At 36.0% G+C, this 20,426-nt stretch overlaps 3 protein-coding genes, 1 long non-coding RNA gene and 2 other non-coding genes across 10 annotated transcripts; 3 read left to right on the top strand and 3 right to left on the bottom strand.

Annotated features, from left to right (window-relative positions):
• Window positions 1–544: 544 nt before the first annotated feature.
• On the bottom strand, window positions 545–1,953 carry LOC103861780. 3 transcript variants are annotated; one of them, XR_004456162.1, is made up of 4 exons: window positions 1,675–1,953; window positions 1,202–1,515; window positions 954–1,086; window positions 545–864 (listed from the first exon to the last, which is right to left on the bottom strand). It is a non-coding gene; the product is annotated as an uncharacterized LOC103861780 (long non-coding RNA). The 3 variants fall into 3 exon arrangements; XR_004456163.1 differs by having other exon boundaries at window positions 1,186–1,946; XR_004456161.1 differs by having other exon boundaries at window positions 1,202–1,938.
• Window positions 1,954–3,487: 1,534 nt separating this feature from the next.
• Window positions 3,488–5,429, top strand: LOC103861585. Of its 2 annotated transcripts, none has more exons than XM_009139302.3 (2): window positions 3,488–3,733; window positions 4,457–5,429. In XM_009139302.3, exon 2 carries the CDS (start codon window positions 4,681–4,683, stop codon window positions 5,224–5,226), a length of 546 nt encoding a protein of 181 aa, XP_009137550.2. In that variant the 5' UTR covers window positions 3,488–3,733; window positions 4,457–4,680; the 3' UTR covers window positions 5,227–5,429. The 2 variants fall into 2 exon arrangements, with proteins under 2 accessions (XP_009137550.2, XP_009137551.2); XM_009139303.3 differs by having other exon boundaries at window positions 3,537–3,749.
• Window positions 5,430–7,797: 2,368 nt separating this feature from the next.
• LOC103861583 (protein DETOXIFICATION 35) lies at window positions 7,798–10,289 on the top strand. The gene is made up of 7 exons (XM_009139300.3): window positions 7,798–8,223; window positions 8,478–9,103; window positions 9,188–9,244; window positions 9,312–9,550; window positions 9,640–9,758; window positions 9,842–9,928; window positions 10,011–10,289. The coding sequence occupies exons 1-7, from the start codon at window positions 7,951–7,953 to the stop codon at window positions 10,074–10,076; spliced, it is 1,467 nt and encodes a 488-aa protein (XP_009137548.2). The 5' UTR covers window positions 7,798–7,950; the 3' UTR covers window positions 10,077–10,289.
• A 262-nt stretch (window positions 10,290–10,551) lies between these two features.
• TRNAL-CAA lies at window positions 10,552–10,635 on the top strand. The gene has a single exon. It is a non-coding gene; the product is annotated as a tRNA-Leu (tRNA).
• Window positions 10,636–10,770: 135 nt separating this feature from the next.
• LOC103861582 (mediator of RNA polymerase II transcription subunit 36a) lies at window positions 10,771–19,555 on the bottom strand. Of its 2 annotated transcripts, none has more exons than XM_033287097.1 (7): window positions 19,377–19,555; window positions 12,720–13,018; window positions 12,540–12,635; window positions 12,377–12,454; window positions 12,130–12,306; window positions 11,471–11,539; window positions 10,771–11,376 (listed from the first exon to the last, which is right to left on the bottom strand). In XM_033287097.1, exons 2-7 carry the CDS (start codon window positions 12,918–12,920, stop codon window positions 11,194–11,196), a joined length of 804 nt encoding a protein of 267 aa, XP_033142988.1. In that variant the 5' UTR covers window positions 12,921–13,018; window positions 19,377–19,555; the 3' UTR covers window positions 10,771–11,193. The 2 variants fall into 2 exon arrangements, with proteins under 2 accessions (XP_033142988.1, XP_009137547.1); XM_009139299.3 differs by lacking the exon at window positions 19,377–19,555 and adding an exon at window positions 13,194–14,157.
• On the bottom strand, window positions 11,929–12,002 carry LOC117133212. The gene has a single exon (XR_004457046.1). It is a non-coding gene; the product is annotated as a small nucleolar RNA snoR60 (small nucleolar RNA).
• Window positions 19,556–20,426: the final 871 nt, after the last annotated feature.

Raw genomic sequence — 20,426 nt, 5'->3', positions numbered from 1 at the left:
TATATATAATTTTTAAACGTAACCAAATGAGTAAAACGCGTTTTGCAGTGTCCATTTTCCAATCCACAACAATCTCATTAAGGTGTCCAACTTTGCTACGTGTCTTAGAGCATGATTATCCCATGACTCTTAAATGGGTTTCTTAATGATAATTTAGTTATATAAATGTACTTTAGTGGGATTAAGAACTCTAGTTAAGAAACTCTTATTTTGAGTGGTCCAATGGGAGTTTCTTAATTAGAGATTCTTAAAAAAAAAAAATTTTAAGATAAAATTTATTTATTAAATAAAACATATTAAAAGATAACATTTAAAACATAGATTTAAAAGAAAACATAAAAATAAAAATTAGTACAATAAACGAAAATAATTTGAAATAAACATCTCGAACTCAGTTGTTGTTTTCATCACATACAAATTTACTTCATAAATGTTCAACCAAATCAGTTTTGAGTTGGTGATGCATTTGTCTATTACGAATTGTAATTTGAACACCCATCATATTTGAGAGAAGAATGTGAGCAAAAAAATGAAGAGAAGAATGTGAAGAGAAGGAGAAGAATTGATTGTGATTTATAAAGAGAATCAAGTGTGTTTGTGATTTATAAAGTGTCTGTGACACAAGAGAACAACTACAACTTCTCTTGTGATTTATAAATCACCCGCGACACAAGACAACAACAACAACACTTCTCTTGTGATTTATAAACTGTTTGTGCCACAAGACAACAACTACAACAGACACACATATCTCGTGACACTCCAACACACACTCCAACACACACACACACCTTTCCCGAGCCATTCTTGACGTTCTTTGAAGATAGAGTGAGTGATCCTGACATACGAACTAGACAACAAGACCTGCATTACAAGATAAATTTAAACATTTTAGCATGAACAAGATCAACATGAACATTTGAAACAATGAGAAAACAGAACAAAATCAACACCAGGAACATTAGACCCTTGCCCTCCGTATTCAGCTTCACCGAACGAATCTTTCCCACACGAGTAAACGTTTCCACTATCACTTATCAGCATTGTACGGCCAGCACCAGCTGCTGCTTGGATGATTGTAATGATCTGCACAACACACGGTAATAACAATTAACTCTCGAGAGCGTTGATAGCACTTAAGAGGAAGTAGATAGAACAAAGATAAGGTTTCTTAAAACACATTACACAATCACCACAAGACACAATCACCACAAGACACAAGTCCGTGATCCTTCCACTCCCAAGTAACTTTCTACCAACTTCATGCCTCGTGTTTTTTTAGAAACAGCAACCAACTTCATGCCTCGTCTTGTGTCATGTTACCTGCTTAGAAAACAAGACCAAGCCAATCGGGTTGAGACAGTAGCCTTCGGGTCGGATCCTCCAGGGAAAACAGTCTCGACCACCATGACGGGGACGTTTTCACGAAGATGATCATCGGCGGCGAAGGCTGCAGCGGCGGTTAAAGCCAGATCGAAAGCTACTGTACCCACGAGACTGAGCCTATGTTTCAATCTCCAGTAGATACATATCGAACAATCAACAATCAAACACATACAAAAGGTTAATCTAAGCCAATTTAATCACATCAACGAAGATTTGCAAACAGATTCAACTAACGATTAAAAATAATAATAATAAACAAAGACATCGATAAGAGAACGAAAATCTTACTAGTAAAAAAAGGTGAAAGACTCGGCGGCCGGAGAGAAACAGAACGCCGGCGATCAAGCGGGCATCTCTGTCGTTTTTCTTTGAGTCGACGAACACGAGAGAAGAGGAGAGAAAGAAGAGAAAGAAGAGAAAATAAAAAAGTTCCTAAATAACAGCCTGGTGACACGTGTATTAAGAAATCTCTCTATAGTCGGTTGTCAAAACTCTGTATTAAGGATCGGTTACTTTAATTTTCATTTATTTTGATTTAATTAAATGCCTACTTTTGTTTAAAACCTCTACTAAGAACTTGCGATAAAGATGGTCTTAGTGACACTTAAGTTAGCTGAAAATCAATCAAAAAATAATATAATAATTCTTACGCATAAAAATGTTCAGTCTGAGTGAAAGTTACTTATGCAAAACAGGTTTAATCCAACAAACACCCCCCCCCCCCCCAAAAAAAAAAACGGATGAAATCATTGGTCGAATCAATATATACTAACCATACTTTATGAAACTTCTTGCTATCAACTTTGTTGGCAGATGAAGCATAAGTGAAGATCATGTTTCTTATGAAAAGCTAATGCAGTATTTAAGGAATGCTTTCAAGATGATCTAATGATCTTGTTCTGGCAAAAAGCTTCAAGGAAAGGATACGTTTCGAATTCAACATCAATGAATCTCAAGATCTTCAAGTTTTCAATTGTGCCGATAGGCAAGACAGCTCACGTTTGGATCCATCATTCAAGTAAAAAAAGGATAAGCATTTTCTAACATGCACATGTATTATATATATTAGTTCACTTTGTCGATCAGAAAACCTTATTCAATGGCAATGCTGCTTCCATAAGCTCGGGCTGTTCACCTGTATATCATATCTACGGTAAAAGACATGGGACAATGGTAACAAAAACTATACATGATGTGCTTGTTTTCCTCTCAATTGTCTTAACTAAGGCAATCTAGCTAGTGTTCATTTTAGAAACTCAATCCTGATTCCAAGCTTCTAAGTTTTTCACTTTCAAGTTTGAAATAGTCCTGAGGGTAAAAAACCTTACGAAAAACGAATAAAGAGGGATAACCCTCCAAATAATCCATGAGAGCTGATTTTTTAAGAGTTGTTGTGAACGGCTCGTGTTAGTCGTTTAAACGAGACTTGAGTAGAAACCAAATCAAATCAGGGATCGACACAAGACAAGTACTTGTCACTATTTGGCTTGACTTATTTAAGTAGTAGTATTTGTATTTGGTATATATTTGACTTGTTAGAAAATATATATGAAACAAATATTTTTCACGAGTAACAAGTACTTTCTAGCAAATAACAAGTATTTTTAAAAAATAGGTAACGAATAACAGGTAATAAGACAACTCCCAAAACAAATATAAAGAGAAATAATGATACTTGATTCTAACTTGCAGATAATAAATTTTGTTGACTTGTTATTTGACAACCTCAAGTTCTTGATTTTTCAAGACGGATACGAATCAAATAACAAGCCAAATACCAAGTAATCATGTCCAGCCCTACCAAATCTTAGTGTAGTGGTGCAGAGTTTGTCAAGTAAGCTACAAGACTGAAACTAATGCTTATGCAAAACTTGCTGATCCTCCTGCAGATTTAAGAATGTAAAAACATCATGGTAGTTAATTGTCAAGTTGATTAAAAATTGACTCTTAAAAATTTAGGTGTAAAATTGCCCCCAATTTGGTTTTGGTCTAGTGTAATATTAATAAATCTCAACCGTAGGAACGAAACAAAATATCAAATCTAACGGCTGTTAGCAGATCTATTACGAGGAAACAATCTGACACACGGTCAAGTCAATATTGGAAACTGTAGTAGACCATCTAGACATAACTCGCCACATGGCTTAATATGATTGGATGATTAGAAGACGGTCTTTTGTGTTCTTTGTTGATCATCTCACGGCTCTGTTCTGTCTCTTTCCTCTTCTCTAGCTCATCAGTCATTACTTTCTTCTCTTCATCCAGATAACAAGCATCTCTCTCTGTATTTTCGATCATCTTGAGAAGGATTCTTTTGAGGTTGCCGCTTCTATGCCAACGTGTAGAGGTTTGGATCGAAACTTGTATCATCTTCAATTTCCTTATATCTTTTTCAATCGAATTGACTTAATCGTGCGATTGAATTCTGATCCAACTTGAGTTTCTGAGTCAGATCTTACTTTCTTTCGTTTGATTGCTTTCAATCTTTGAGATTTTTCTTGAAGTTTTGAGGTTTAATTTGATTATTTTCTCTCTGTGGCATTCTCGCTGTATGTTTATATGAGTTGTTGAAGTTTGGTGGCAATTAAGGGATTCAATATTCATCAAAAAATGATCAGGCTTTAGAGAATGTGATGTATCTCCTATATCTTGTGTTATCGTTGACTTGTCTTGAAATCTATATAGCCGTTGACTTTATTTTACTTCCTTTAAGATTTGGTATCTTGAATACAACATTGGTTTCTACAACTGTTAGAGCAACATTATTGGTGTCCCTTAGGTTGAGGTCCTTAAGCGTAGGGTCCCTTAACTTTTAACTAAAAATGCTAAGGGATTTCTCAAATCTCTTATTTAAGGGTCGTTCTTTAGTTTTTTTAATTAAAAATTAAGAAACCCTACGCTTAAGAACCCAACTTAACTTAAGGGACACCAATAATGATGCCCTTAGCTTCTAATAAATGCTGTGGTGTGTTCGGCATAGTAAAACTGTGATTCTCCTTTAGTTTCTCTGTGTTTCTCCTTTGCAGCTTTAAAACTAATCAAGTAATAATTAATTAATTGCCAAATGCAGAAAATGGGCGAGTCTAAGGGGTATGGGAGAGGAGGACGAGTGATTCCAAATGTTAATTCTTACAACGTCTCTCTTCAGCTGTCTCCACTTGTTTCTTTTTGGGATTGTATTGTCCGAACCATGAGGTATTCCTATATACCAGAGTGGTTGTAGTAGTTCTTGACATCCTTCTACTACGAGTTTATTTAGTTAAGAGTTATAGATAATAGTATAAGCAAGCAAGCATGGATCACGTGGTGTGCAAGCAATTTCAGCCAGTAGCTAGGAAAGTGAAGAAGAAGAAGAAGGCACATGGTAAAGATGAGTCTGACCGCGTCAAACAAGCTGAGAAGAAGAAGAGACGTCTTGAGAAAGCTCTTGCTACTTCTGCAGCCATCAGGGCTGAGCTTGAGAAGAAGAAGCAGAAGAAACTTGAAGAACAACAGAGGTTAGATGAAGAAGGTGCTGCTGTTGCAGAAGCTGTTGCTCTTCACGTCTTACTGGGAGAAGACTCTGACGATGATGATTCATCTCCAGTCATGCTTGGTGAAGAAAAGGGTTTCAAGATGGATATGTTTAGAGGTGAAAGCTATGCGGTTCAAGGGATTGGGTTTGTGTCAAACGGTTGTGGATTAGGAGACAGTAACTGGTCGCCATTTGCTGGTGATGTTTGGGATGACAGCATGGGAATATCAGCTGATTTGATCGCTGCTCAGGCTGTCTCGTCGCTACATATATCTGAAAACAGTGACGAGAACGCCTTTGTGTTGAATGGGATGTTCCGGGGATGATGAATACCATGATTCCAGATTTGGTTTGCTAAAAGAATCATGAATGTGTTATGATATAAGTTACTGTGTTGTTTATTTGTATAGCCGTTTTGGTTGCTTTGATGTGAGATTACTCTGTTGCTTACACTATGTTTTCATTGCGAGTTGTATTCATTTACATGTTTAAAACTCTTCTTATCTGAATTGCAGCTATATTTTATTTATCACAAAAAAAAACTTTTTAACTGTATGCAAACCAAATGCCAAGACTTGCTTGGTTACTTCTCAACAAAATCACACCTTCTGATGAAAAAAAGAGAGATGGGTTCCAGTGGTGTGACACAGTAATGGAGAGATGATTAACTTTTGGACCGGTGAATATATATTTAACCATATGAATGTATTATGGTTGCTTGCCTTGGTATGGATCTTACTGAAAGATTAAAGCCTCAGAGTCACGGCTTTGTTTTTGCTGATTGGAGATTTGCAGGATTTGCATCTTCATCCTGGCCAGGATTGGCCTTTGGTGAACTGGATGGGCTCGGTTCACAAGTTAAAGATGATGATGATGTACTGTGTGTTTGGGTTGGTGACAAAAGGTTTTTAAATTATGAATTAAACACAGTAGGGACGACGAAGACCAAAACAAGAAAGCTGGACCATGGGACCATAGTAGTAGTTTCCGTAGAAACACCCCAAAGGAAGAAAAAAGGTGTTTCATTCTCGGACTCTTCTTCCAATGTTATTGATCAATGCATCCGACGACCCATACGTTACGTAACCCACTTCTTTGGCTTCTAGAAGGATTAAGCAACTTTCCTACCTTATATATATGCTAACAGCATGAAAGTGGAGCTATGTCTTTAACCTTTTGGAAGTTAAAATTGAATGGACAACTGTAACATCAGATTTCAAGTATAAGATGATGTACATGAAAATGTTTACAATAATTGTAAGTATGAATGGACAACTGTTAAAGTGGAGCTATGGCTTTAACCTTTTGGAAGTTAAAATTGAATGGACAACTGTAACATCATATAGAAATTTCACATGATGATTTCAAGTATAAGATGATGTACATGAAAATAAGACTTTTCTGAACCTTTAAAAAAATAACAACATACCTACTGGCGTTCGGTTTTCGGTTTGGCTCCGGTTTGGTTCTTTCGGTTTTTGGTTCGGTTCCGGTTTGGTTCTTTCGGTTTGCAATTTTTTGGTTATAGAGATATAGGAACCATTCGGTTATCTATGAAATTCGGTTCGGGTTCGGGTCCGGTACGGTTCTTTTCGGTTTTGGGTCGGTTTAGATAACAATTATAAGAACCGACTAATATCCAATAAATTTGTGGTTTCAGTTTAGTTATGGTTCGGTTCTGGTTTTTCGGTTAATTTTAGATGATTCGGGGTAAAAACAATTTATTGGGGATATTTTGGATATAAATAGGGTAATTCAGATAAATTTTAATATTTTGGATAAAAACTATTTGGGTAATTCGGTTCTTTAGGATAATTTGGATAATTTAAAATACTCTAGATAAAAAAAATATTCGAGTATTTCGATTTTTTTTGGATAGTTCGGTATATAAGTAGTGAGTTTTGAATATTTAGTATTTTTAATACTAAATATAATTAATAGTTTTAGGTATATAAATTTTATTTCAGATATTCGGGTACTCATTCGGTTCTCGGTTCGGTTCCGATTCGGTTTCGGTTTTTTCTGTTATAGAAATGTAGGAACCGTTCGGTTATCTTTGAACTTTAGTTTGGTTTCGGATTCGGTTTTCCGGTTCGGTTCCGGTTTGGTTTTCGGTTGTTATGCCTATGCCTAATACCTACCGTTTCACAAAGTTAAACGCACATGCCCAGTGAACAAACATGGGAGTCTGTCGAGGCCGGGACGTTACAACAACTTGCTAAATACTATCACTAACCAATGAGTAGTAAATGTATTATTAATAACCTTCATGTGATTCTTCTTCTATACTACCAAACTTTTCTCTCCCTCTCTCCCTAGTAAATGCTTTCTGTCGTTTGCCGGGAAAGAGGCATTAAAGGGAGGTACGACGCCAACATGTCTCTCTCATCTCAACGTAACGTTTATTTGGTTGCTTCTTTTATGAATCTTTGATTCATACGCCAAACGTCGCCACCGGTTAGCCTTACCTACCAAATCCCATTTCGAAGAAAGTTTCTCCAACACTTTCTTTCTTTTTCTCTCTCTTTTCCATTAACTATTATCATTCTTCCCAAACTCTAAACATACTATTAAAAAAAAGATTTATGCTCTATAACTATGGATAAATATGGTTTTATCCTATTTTTAGACTATAGTAATAGGTAATAAATCAAGTTATTCCGAGAATATTAACTTCCTTTTTGGCATAATATCAAATTTAAAGGCTACCATGCAACCAATGTATTCAAAACATTACATTTCAAATCTTCAATTTTTTTATTGGCAAAAAATGATATTTTCCGCAAACTGTCATATATAGTTGACTAGTTGTGAAAACAATTAATATATATATATATATATATTTATATATACTTATTTACATGATAATAAAATAAGATTAGTATGCAAAAACGAAGGGTGGAGAGAAGTGTGTGATCCAACGTCTTTGTTATATAAAACCAAACCTATTAATTCGCAACAGACATTGACTCAAAAAGAGATAAAAGACTTAAAAGAGAGGCTAGTGAGTGAGCAAGCGTAGGTTTAACGTTTGTGACTCAGAGGAGGAGATGGAACCGACGACGCCGCTTCTTGAGCACGGTGGTGGCGATACGGTAGATGAAGATTACTCGCCCGCGAGGACGTTGAGCGACGTGAAGCGAGTCTTTTCTATGGAGTCGGCCAAGTTGTGGAAGATCGCTGCTCCGATAGGTTTTAACATCATCTGCCAGTACGGTGTTACCTCCTTCACCAACATCTTCGTCGGTCACATCGGCGAGATAGAGCTCTCCGCCGTCTCCATCTCTCTCTCCGTCATCGGCACCTTCTCCTTCGGCTTCTTGGTACTCTCTCTCTCTCTAGATTCCTTATAACTCAGGTCATGAGCATAGACAAATAAAATATTAGCTTATAGTCTCTAACATTATAAAATTCATTTACATTTCTTTTTGAAACACAAAAGTAATTTACATAGACCTCCAAATTTATTAAAAAAAGAATAATTAACTTTTTTTATTAAATTAATTATCTATAAAAATTTCAGGACAGACATGATCAAATATTTTGTTGAATCTTGATGAAACTTGCTTTGGTGTAGCTTGGCATGGGAAGTGCACTTGAAACACTCTGTGGCCAAGCCTTTGGAGCTGGTCAAGTCAACATGTTAGGCGTCTACATGCAAAGATCATGGATCATCTTATTCGTTTCATGCATCTTCCTCCTTCCTATCTACGTCTTCGCCACACCGGTCTTGAGACTTCTCGGTCAAGCAGAGGAGATAGCTGTAGCAGCTGGAGAGTTCACTCTTCTAACTATCCCTCAGCTCTTCTCGATGGCCTTCACTTTCCCTACCTCCAAGTTCCTTCAAGCGCAGAGCAAAGTCATCGCCATTGCTTGGATTGGTTTCGTTGCTCTTATCATGCACGTTGCTATGCTCTGGCTGTTCATAGTTGTGTTTGGTTGGGGAACAAACGGTGCCGCTTTGGCGTTTAGTATTACGAACTGGGGAACAGCGATCTCTCAGATTGTTTATGTGATTGGTTGGTGTAATGAAGGGTGGACTGGCTTGACTTGGTTGGCTTTTAAAGAGATTTGGGCTTTTGTAAGGCTCTCTATTGCGTCTGCTGTTATGCTTTGTCTTGAGCTTTGGTATATGATGAGTATCATTGTCCTAACTGGTCGTCTTGACAACGCTGTCATCGCTGTTGATTCCCTTTCTATATGGTTAGTGACTTTCACAAAAAAATGCTTTTGTATACTAATCATATTTTACTATCACGTAATATTTGAAATATTTTGACATTTCAGCATGAATGTTAATGGTGTGGAGGCTATGTTGTTCATTGGAATAAACGCTGCTATAAGGTACCGACATTGTTTAGGCAACTATATATTAGACTTATGAAGCTAATGTGTTGTCTACCTGTGTTAGTGTCCGTGTCTCTAATGAGCTTGGGTTAGGCCGTCCACGAGCAGCTAAATACTCTGTCTATGTAACGGTGTTCCAGTCTCTCCTCATTGGTCTTGTCTTTATGGTGGCTATCATCATAGCCAGAGACCATTTTGCTATCATCTTCACAAGCAGCGAAGTACTAAAACGGGCAGTGTCTAAGCTAGCTTATCTTCTTGGTATAACCATGGTTCTCAACAGCGTGCAGCCAGTTATTTCCGGTAACACAATAATATATTTTCTTCCATCAAAAACCAAACCAGAGGTTTTCATCACATCATAATAACAGTCTCTTGGCTTAATTCATTAGGTGTGGCTATTGGAGGTGGTTGGCAAGGCTTAGTGGCTTATATCAACTTGGGTTGTTACTACATTTTTGGCCTTCCCTTTGGGTATCTTCTTGGTTACAAAGCAAACTTGGGAGTGATGGTAAGTAAAAACATGCTTAAAATTTACTGTAATGCAACCTTTCAAGTTCATTAATAGTGATTATACTTTAATAATGTTTTCAGGGACTTTGGGGTGGAATGATAGCAGGAACAGCGCTTCAAACGTTGTTACTGATAGTTGTTCTGTACAAGACAAACTGGAATAAAGAGGTAAGAACCTTATTAAGACACAAAACCGTATCCATACACACTTGTCCATTGAGATTCATTAATAAATAATTGTGATGAACAGGTGGAGGAGACAATGGAACGTATGAAGAAGTGGGGAGGGAGTGAAACAAAGGATTTAATTGCATGATTTGTGGTTTCTCTTTTGTTTAGCTTTGAAAATGAATGAATATGTAGCTCTAAGGCTTTTTTTGTTTGTGTTCTCTCATTGGTTTGGTACCACCAGTAGAAACTTTATTAGGCTCTAGGAAACTGCTCGACCAGTGAAGTAACAAACGGTACTTTTGTTATTTTCTTCCAAAAGAAAAGATAAATGCAACTGAAACCTACCAAATGTCAGGTACATCTGCTCGTCTGACTTAAATGTATCAACCAACCTATTTAAACTTTCACAATTCAAACAACCCAGTACTAACTTATGAATTCAAAGAACCCTGTACTAACTTTTATGAATTCAAGACTTGTACATTTCCAATATATAATTGCTTTAAGAAAATTTTTATTTTACATAAGTATATATATTATAATTTTTCGTAGATGTATTGAAATTTTTTATTTTACATAAGTATATATATTACAATTTTTCATAGATATACTAACAAATAGTCAGGATGGCCGAGTGGTCTAAGGCGCCAGACTCAAGTTCTGGTCTTCGAAAGAGGGCGTGGGTTCAAATCCCACTTCTGACAATTTTCATTTTTTTATTAATGTTCATTTTTTTGATGAAAACTGGTTTTAATACTACCACTAAAGCTAGCATAGTTTTTATCCTGCTACCTTCTGTGTGCTCATTTCATGAATACAAGTAAAACGTCCTCGTTCACTAAATAAAGAGTTGTGAATCATCATTAAACATAGTTGCTTACAGTTGCAGGTATTGGTGGTATGTGGATATGGCCGTGACGAAGCAAATCCCTGGTTCAAGAATATATTTTCTCTTTTTTTTAACCTCACCATTGACATTCATTCATCACCACGAGGGTGAAAGTCGGTTCATGTTATATTTATGATTATAATTCAAACAAACAAGTCGGGAAATTTTATAGAACTTTTTCTAAAATCCAGTTCTGATTAAATAAGTTCAGGATTAAAAAGCCTAACAAGATTCAAAAAGTATACATACTCAAAACTTGGATAAAAAACCTAAAACCTTAGAGATTCTAAAGGGAGGAAAGATAGAAGCAAAATCTGAGGAACAAAAAAAAGGAGTGAACCAAATCCAAAAAAAAAAAGGAATCTCTGAACTACTAAGCAGCAGTAGCAGCCTTGACCTTCTTAGGCGCACGGTAGGTACCAACGACGCAAGCATGGTCACGCTCAAATGGCTCAAGAGTCACTTGCTCTGCTGGCTTGAACTGCTCTTGTTGCAGCTTCTTCACTTCGCTCTGAAACACAGCTTCTGCTGGAACTGTTGAGTCGATACAGTTAGCCTGCAAAAACGAGAGAGAAACATGTTTACTAATCTTTTGTCCGCAAATGAACGTTCAAAGTTTCATGAAAGAATGTTTGTGGAATGCTACTAACCTTGATTGAGATAACAAAGTGACCTCCTGTTTTGAGGAAGAAATTTGCATTCAAAGCCACTATCCTAGCCTATTTAAGGGTTTTTAAGAGAACAAACAACATTTCATAAAGAACAATCATTACATATAAATATAATATAATAGCAACTCTTGAAACCAAAATGACATTAGAAACTTTGAACAAGAAATGCTAAATGGCATCATCAGCTCCAATCAAATTATCAAATCAAAAACGAATGACTAAAATATTATTGATTTATCTACACCAGTGAAACCAAAACCGATTCTGAATTTGTATTTTTCAAAAATAGATATTTAGTTTGAAAACCAAAAAATAGTAAATGCAAAATGTACAGAACATATACTACAGTTGCCATTTTTTAAGAACAAGACATAAAAATCCGAAAAGAAACCAAAAACTGAAACTATATTTAAGAAAAGAGAAACAAGGTGTTCTTAAGCATCAGAAACTTGGAGTTTGCATCACCCATGATGATCTGAAGGGGAATCCAAGTAAAGCTCATCATTTGCTATCATTAGAACACCGTTTTAATTGCCACCAAATACAAAATGTAATGCTAGACAGCAAAAGTTTTTTAAGCAACTCTGACTTCAGTACTATCAGATCATTCCCAGTGTAAAGGTGTAAGAAAAGCAAACCTGATCAGGCTGAGCAACATCAGCGAAGATAACATCAACCATGCCTACGAGCATTCTGTATTTAGTAGGGTGTCTAGCATCTTCAATGATGGGAATAACATTAGTTCTCTTCTTAGCCATGTTCACCAAGTCTCTACCACTTCTGTGAGAAAACTCAACCGCGTAAACACATCCCTCCTACAATATCAGAAAGACAACGTTTATGACTTATAATCATCAACAAACATAGAGGCTAAGTTTTGCTTACAGGTCCAACTATATCAGATACATGGGAGACTGTGGTTCCAGAAGCAGCACCAAGGTATAGAACTTTAGCACCAGGTTTCTACATTGAAACATAAAACAAGCAATACATGAACACTTCCCACAGACATCAGCATACATAAGATTAACAAAAGAGTCCAACTTACGATATAAATGTTATCAACACCACCGAGAATAGCAGCGGCCAACTTAGAACGGAAAGGGTTCCACACCCTGTACTCAGTCTTGGTTCCATCCTCATTCTGTAGATTCAATCAAAAACCAATTAAGAAAGATCGAGGTAAACATACAAACAGAAAGTATCAATCAATCATCTAATAACATACCTGAACAGAGATCCTCTTCTCGTTGTAAACAGCTTCACCAGGAACCAAGTTTTTAGTAACAAGAGCATCTTCTTTACTCTTTGCAATGAACACTCCAGCGTGTCTGTGTGGCTCCACAATCACTTTGCTGCCTCCCTTCATTCCTCCACGTCCTGGTGCTCCTCTTCCGCGACCAGGCTCTCCTCTACCTCTTCCTCTCATGCCTCTGCCGCGTCCACGGTCTCCAAAACCTCTTCCTCTACCTCCAGAGCTACCTCCCCGTCCACCACGTCCACCGCTGAACTCACCACCACCACGTCCTAAAACACAAAGCAACATTAAAGCAGAAACTCAATATTCTCAATACCCAACTTTGATGTTCAGTTCAGCTAAACACAAAGAGTTCCGACAAATCTAACAGAGAACTAGCTATTGTTAAGACGGAGACAAAAACTAAACTATGGAGTCAAAAGAAGCGGCGACTAGGGTTCTTACCACCAGTTAGAGGAGATCTCATGTTTGCTTGAGAAGGAAGAGACAAGTTTCAAGGGAGAGTTTAGTGACGTCGTAAGCAATTAACCTAGCGCAATGTGGGTGTTTTTTTTATACAAGTGCGTCTAGGGTTTTAGTAGAGGGTTTACTTGCTGCGTTTGATTATTATTATTTACGCATATACCCTTACACTATGTTTGGGCCTTCCCTTAAGTTCATTGTGTTGGGCCTTAGTATGAAACATCTCCCCCATAGGGTTTACAAGCTGCATTGTTTATACTTATTATATTTGGCCTTAATCTTTATAGTTTAGGCGTTAATACGAAGCAGCTTCCGATGTTGAACCAACTCTATAGATTAATATTTGATAAATAAAAAAAACACAATAAATAAATAAATGTTTTCGGTTTTAAATTGGATCATAGTAAAATAAGACATCAATCAATACAATAATAAGATAATAATCAAACAAATGATAATTTAGTTTCCAACATAACTGATAGATTTTTTTGTTTTAAATGAAACTGGTAGATTTTTTATTTTTTAAAAAATTGATAGATATACGCTTTAGCCCAGTTTTTTCTTTACCACCCAGCTACGAGTCTACGACCGCTTGGATTACTAAAACATTAGTAATAGGTTAATACATTACAATCAATGAGTAAGTGAGATTGTGAAATACGGAATGAAAGAGAATGGAGAGACGAAGTGTGCATGTGGGATGTTGGGGGAAGAAATTGGGCCCATTGGCTGGCCCCCCAACCCTTTTTCTCGAGTCCTCTCCCTACCAATCATATTATAACTTTCCACAACTTCTAAATTAATTAGGGAATTCGGCCAAAAAAAACCTCAATTTTACACGAATTGCCAAAACAAACATGAACTTTGGGGCTCGCCAAAAAAACACCAAACTTTCATTGACTTTAGAATTAATTAACAATGTTTTCGCTGACTTACCAATTTAGCACGCCGTCAACAAATTTAACAGAAATATTTGACGTCGTTTATTGTTGACGTTAAGTGAAACGACGTCGTTTTCAAATGAGATGAAACGACGTCGTTTTACACGATTTGAAATTAAAAATATGTAAACCCCTGGAGTCGAACCCAGGTTGGTTGGTCAAATGGGAAGGTATTTTACCACTGGGCTACTGGCACTTTCAATGTACTTACTAACATGTTTACTTTTATTTGGTACATATTAAATATAAAAAATTATCTATAAACTTAATAAGATCTTTAAAATTCCAAAAAAATTAAAAAAAATAAAGAAGATTTTTATAAAATTAATTTTGAAATTAAAATTGAAAATAAATTTTATTTTTCTTTTAAAAAAATAAAAATTCTTCCAAAATTTTCTAAAAAATTAAAACGAACTTTAAATTCCAAAAAATTGAAAAAAATAAAGAAATTTTTTATAACATAAATTTTGAAATTAAAATTAAAAATAAAATTTTATTTTTTCTTTTCAAAAATAACAAATCTTCCAAAATTTTCAATTTTTTTAATACATTTGCTAAAAGTTGAAATTAATTATACACACATAAAAAGTTGATAATTCTAACTTTAATTTTTTGCATTTTATTATAATTTTTAAAAATTTGGATTTTTTTTTAAAAAAAATGAAAATTTTGGAATTTTTTTGATTTTTTAAAGAAAAACAAATATTTAATTTTAATTCAAAATTAATTTTATGAAATTTTTGGAAGATTTTTTTATTTTTTTTAAAGAAAAGTATTTTTTTTATTTTTTTAAAGAAAAATAAAATTTAATTTTAATTTTAATTTCAAAATTTATGTTATAAAAATTTTCTTTATTTTTTTCAATTTTTTGGAATTTAAAGTTCGTTTTAATTTTTTAGAAAATTTTGGAAGAATTTTTATTTTTTAAAAAGAAAAATAAAATTTATTTTCAATTTTAATTTCAAAATTAATTTTATAAAAATCTTCTTTATTTTTTTAATTTTTTTGGAATTTTAAAGATCTTATTAAGTTTATAGAGAATTTTTTATATTTAATATGTACCAAATAAAAGTAAACATGTTAGTAAGTACATTGAAAGTGCCAGTAGCCCAGTGGTAAAATACCTTCCCATTTGACCAACCAACCTGGGTTCGAATCCAGGGGTTTACATATTTTTAATTTCAAATCGTGTAAAACGACGTCGTTTCATCTCATTTGAAAACGACGTCGTTTCACTTAACGTCAACAATAAACGACGTCAAATATTTCTGTTAAATTTGTTGACGGCGTGCTAAATTGGCAAGTCAGCGAAAATATTGTTAATTAATTTTAAAGTCAATGAAAGTTTGGTGTTTTTTTGGCGAGCCCCAAAGTTCATGTTTGTTTTGGCAATTCGTGTAAAGTTGAGGTTTTTTTTGGCCGAATTCTCAAATTAATTATATAAACTCTTTTCATATATGTAATGGAGTAGCTATAGCTAGGTCATAGGGTCGAAATGTTTTTTATTTAGGGATGTGAATGAAGATTCCCATTGATTATTCCACTTATATGTCACTTTATATCATGTTCAATGTCTACTAGATATCCATGTGACTGACTGCTGGTGGATGACCGACGACCTTTGGACGTAAAATTTTGTCAATAATATATACCATTTTTAGTTATGCTTCTTTTTTTTTTTTTTTTTTTTTTTGATAAAAATGTTAAATTATTATTACCATTTTCAATTTTTGACAGACGATACATAGATAACAAGTAGCGGAAATCAGAAACAACAACAACTATACACCAACAAAGGAACAAACCGAAAGTGGCACTAACTCAAGCGAGAAAGCAGGTTAACAACGAGACGATGCCAGACCAATCAACCGCAAGTACTAGATGGTGAATCCGATGGTTGCCGCGAGCTACCGAGAGAAGGGCGCCCTCAAACCCTGATTGCAACGGCTCCTACAGCTTCCATCAAGTACCCAGAGCTTACCCGAGGGAAGAATCCGAACCCGAACCCAAAGCAAGCCAGAAAATAGAGACCATCGGCGGTACGAGGAGAAGCCGTAAACCGACGATGCCGTCGTTCAGTATCTTGCGCTGAAGATTACCGCCTCCATTGCAATCAACTGGGACCGTATACACCCATCTAACCGTAAACTCATATATAGATGACAGATCGGAACACGGACAACCCTCCGAAGGAAACAAATCTGAAGCCACGCTCAGAACCCGGAGCCTAACTGATACACCACAAGCCAAACCTGAGCCGTTAACCGCCCTCAAGTGACGAACCCAAGCTGATGGATTATTTGAGAAGAGCAAGAGGCGGAGCGGGCCACAACCGTCGATACCATTCTGATTTGAAGGGTGAGGAGCTCCTGGGGCTAAGGACGTAGCCGAAGCAGACCAGAGATAACTCACCAACGCGCTGCCACAAAGACCCGGCGGGACGAACCGAACCACCACCACCGGAGACCTCCACGCGCTGCCAGCAAGGAGAACACAAGGCGACACAACAAACAGACCAGAGAGAAACCGAGATTTACCGGAACCGGCGAACCCGGACCTCCAACTCGACACGCAGAGAAGCTCACCCCCAGACACCGCTGGAGGACGAACATGACCGACGAGGAGCTTATCGACGCCGCACGCGCCTCTACGCTCGAAGCATCTAACAAAGCGCAAAGGAAAATTTCCGGCTTTACTCCGTCAGAGTTTGGGTGACCACAACGCTGGAGGAGACCGTCCTCAAGTCGCCTCAGCCGTTGCGAACCGTAGATCTGTACCAGAGCAAACCAGATCTGAAGCGCTAGTCAGCCACTCCCTCAGCCGTAGAAGACGGAGACAACAGGGGAAACACCGAGAAGAGAACTGAGATCCCGGCGGCCGCGACGGAGGCGGCGACCGCCGGAAAAAGCAAGCCAAACCCTTGTGCCGCTGGTAGAGAGAGGTTGGAGCGTTTACGGGGAGAGAGAGAGGTTGGAGCGGTTTTTTAGTTATGCTTCTTTATATATGTGTCTATGGAGTTTCCCATTCCGTATTTAGACTTTCATAGTTCAAATATATTAACTAGAGCCAGAGGAAGCAGAGGAACAATGTTGTTCACAATAAAACCTCTCTGCCTGCGTCTGTGGTGTTTCATGGGATTGACAGGGACATACGTAACATCATTTCGGCGAGAAGATCCAGGAAAGGCTTCAGCTCTCTCATGACTATGTGGCTAAAATAATTTTGTCATTTCAGTTCAACTTTGTTCCATCCTGTTTTTATTTCTTTTTGCCGGGATGTTGCAGAAAATAGGTTCTACTTTGTAAAACTTTTCATCATTTATATGATATTTACAGTTTAGCAAAAAAAAAAAAAAAAACTAGAGCCAGAGGTGTGCACAAGTGAAGCTTTATTTAGTTGGCTCCTTGGTACTGGCTAAGCAGATTTTTCGAGCATTTGTATATATGATCACAAGTGTACGTTCAGGTTACATGATATGCTGGTATCACTGATTTGTTTGTCATGTATTGATTACATGACTAGAGAGGATAGTGAAAATGTTCGAAAGAGAAGTCATTTTTATGGATTTTGTTTGCTTACACAAAAAGATTCACTGCCATTTTTTCTAAGTTTCTATCATTGTTTGCAAAATAGTATACTCTAAATAGTGAATAACTTTCTTATCAAGAGAGAAAGGTAAAGGGTTGCATTTGTACGCACGCACGTAAAGCGGTAAAGGGCATTACACTCTGCAAACGTGCGCTCTCTTGTTAGCCCATAACCACAAAGATTTATCTTAGAACATAATTAATGGAGGTTCTTGGGGTGGGGTTCTCAGCGGAATATAAAAACCCGTCTCTTAACTTTTCACTATCAACTCTTAAATAAGTAATAAAGAGACGGTTTCTTATATTCCGCTAAGAACCTCACCATAAAAATCCCCATTAATCATGCTCTTATATCTTTCTTACTTACACCGACTAATCAACCCCTCTCAAATCTAGTTTAACCATTCACAAATCATTTGAATCATAATTCATACATCTTCGAAGATCTTCCATTAACTAAAGTATGGCGGCTAAGACTAGTAACATGTCCATCTGGTTCTAGGTTGGTAAGCAAATAACAATTACAAAAGATGAAAAAAAATCAATTACGAAAGATGAGTACTTATTTACATAAATTAACTAATATACTTGTTAACTAGTTTTGCTTACAAGGCTGTTCACAACCAGTCGATTTGGTTCTAAAGAATCTCTTTAAACTCCATGACAATCCTTTTTAATCGTCTTCAAAAGTCTTCAAAGTAATTATCGTTTCCTTTTAAAAGAATCTTGGTAAAATACTTTCTTTTATGTGGACCAAGAGAAGTTGTCTTATAGCTAACTTCGTATATTTTTTTTTATTAGGACGCTTTGTAAACAAATGCATAATTGATTGTGACAAAAAATCATAAGATAATACAAATCTGCCAAACACACCAACTTACATGCAGGATCCGATTCGAAGACCAATTTTGTTTAGATATTCACGTTGAAAAGGATCCAGCTTTTTCAAACGCAGATGCTATCTATCATTCCAGGCCACAAATTAGCTGGTAATTTTTTATGTGATTGTTACTGGTTTACATACTGAAATACTATATAATAAAGAACAATAGCCTGTATCGGTTGACCAAACCATTCATCTTCATGTTTATGTCCAGGGCCGTAGCTAGAGTGTCCACTATGGGGGCACATGCACCCATTATATTATCAATATTGATAACTTTTGATAGATAAAATGGCTAAATCTCTTATGTGCACCCTCTATTATCTCAAGTCCAATACTCCAGTTTGCATTTTATACGTTTTGCACCCAATGAAAAAATTATCTAGATTTGCCCCTGTTTATGTCTATGTTCCAGTGCCTATGAGTTTCTGATCCAACATTGTTTATTGACTAGCAAAAATCAATATAATATAATTAGAAAGTTAGAACACTGGCTTGAACATGACTTATATTTCAAATATGTTGTGGATCAACTTTTAACCTGATACTATTAAAACGCAGATTTAAGGTAGCATGTGAGATTTTAAAGTTAGGTTTTCAATTTGCGAGACTACCAAAACTAGCAATTAAAGAAAACAAAGAAATCAAACTAGTTGATATAAAACAATAAACGAGTAAAGCAGATAATAACTGAACAAAACAAGATGTAGTTTTACTTGGTTAGATAATCGAAAAATGTAAATATCGCACGTACCTGAAGTGTGGACACTCGAGCAAATGGGTGTCCAAAAATCTGTCACATAATAATATAACACGGGATTAAAAGGATCAAATACAAAAACAAAAGGTGTGTAATATCCTTACTTAAAACTTTAAAAGATAAAAGTGATATTCTTATAAGAAAGTGATGTATTATACTCAAAGAGAAAAGTGACATGATAATAGCAAAAGAAATAAATGGAAACCATTTAATAGATTCATTCCATACACGAACGGTACCGTAGCAATAACTATATTTGCATATGCTATATGATTGTTTGGTGGTAATAAATACTATACCTGCAGGAAGAAAACTAAATTTGTGTAAGTCAGTCACGAGATTATCGCGAACCAACAAAAGACACACAGAGAGCGGACCAGACTCACGAGTTTCGCGACGCCCACCATAATGACACCCTCAGTGGTATCCCCTGTAATTACGAAGGGTTTATCCTTTTATATCACAATTTTTTTTGTTCTTTTTCTAGTCTCTCAGTTTCCTTTCTAAAAAGATCCAAATAAAGAAAGCCATTTGTCTGCATCGGGGACTCACTATTATGCGTTATTCCCTCTTCGGTTCGAGAACGCGCTAGGCGCTAGACGGACAGTCGGATTGGACCTAGCACCTAAAAAAAAACGGAGCAGAATTTTTAGATTGTTTACTATGTTATAAAACATGTTAATCTTTAATTGTGTATAATATTAATACATTTTCATGTTTAAGATTATATAAAACACACAAATAGAATATATAAACTTAATATAGTATAATTTTCATCAAAATTATGAATATAAATGATATTTATAAAATATATAAATAAAAAATATTATTAAAAATAAAATAAAAATACAAAAAAATAGATTAGGCGGCCGCTTAAACGGTCATTTAGACAGTATAGGCAGAAAAATCGGATATCCAATTTTTTAAACCGATTAGAGCGAAAAAGTGACGTGTAGCGTCTAGATGGTCGCCTAGGCGGCTAAGTGACCAATTTTTAGAACAGGGGCGGCGTTACTCTCCCTTTTTAGTATATTTTAAAAAAAA

Source organism: Brassica rapa, chromosome A03, assembly GCF_000309985.2.
Source record: "Brassica rapa cultivar Chiifu-401-42 chromosome A03, CAAS_Brap_v3.01, whole genome shotgun sequence".
NCBI lineage: Eukaryota > Viridiplantae > Streptophyta > Magnoliopsida > Brassicales > Brassicaceae > Brassica > Brassica rapa.
The sequence above is the reverse complement of the archived record's forward strand: the minus strand, read 5'-3'. Positions and strand labels throughout refer to the sequence as shown.

What these genes read in the sequence shown, in the direction of transcription:
- LOC103861585 (XM_009139302.3), top strand. Translation starts at nt 4,681, where the DNA reads ATGGATCACGTGGTGTGCAAGCAATTTCAGCCAGTAGCTAGGAAAGTG.
- LOC103861583 (XM_009139300.3), top strand. Translation starts at nt 7,951, where the DNA reads ATGGAACCGACGACGCCGCTTCTTGAGCACGGTGGTGGCGATACGGTA. An exon ending in GTTGATTCCCTTTCTATATG is followed by an intron (nt 9,104 to 9,187) that starts GTTAGTGACTTT and finishes TTGACATTTCAG; the next exon opens with CATGAATGTTAATGGTGTGG. An exon ending in AGACAAACTGGAATAAAGAG is followed by an intron (nt 9,929 to 10,010) that starts GTAAGAACCTTA and finishes TGTGATGAACAG; the next exon opens with GTGGAGGAGACAATGGAACG.
- LOC103861582 (XM_009139299.3), bottom strand. Translation starts at nt 13,215, where the DNA reads ATGAGATCTCCTCTAACTGGTG. An exon ending in GAGATCTCCTCTAACTGGTG is followed by an intron (nt 13,019 to 13,193) that starts GTAAGAACCCTA and finishes TTTGTGTTTTAG; the next exon opens with GACGTGGTGGTGGTGAGTTC. An exon ending in TATCTGATATAGTTGGACCT is followed by an intron (nt 12,307 to 12,376) that starts GTAAGCAAAACT and finishes CTGATATTGTAG; the next exon opens with GAGGGATGTGTTTACGCGGT.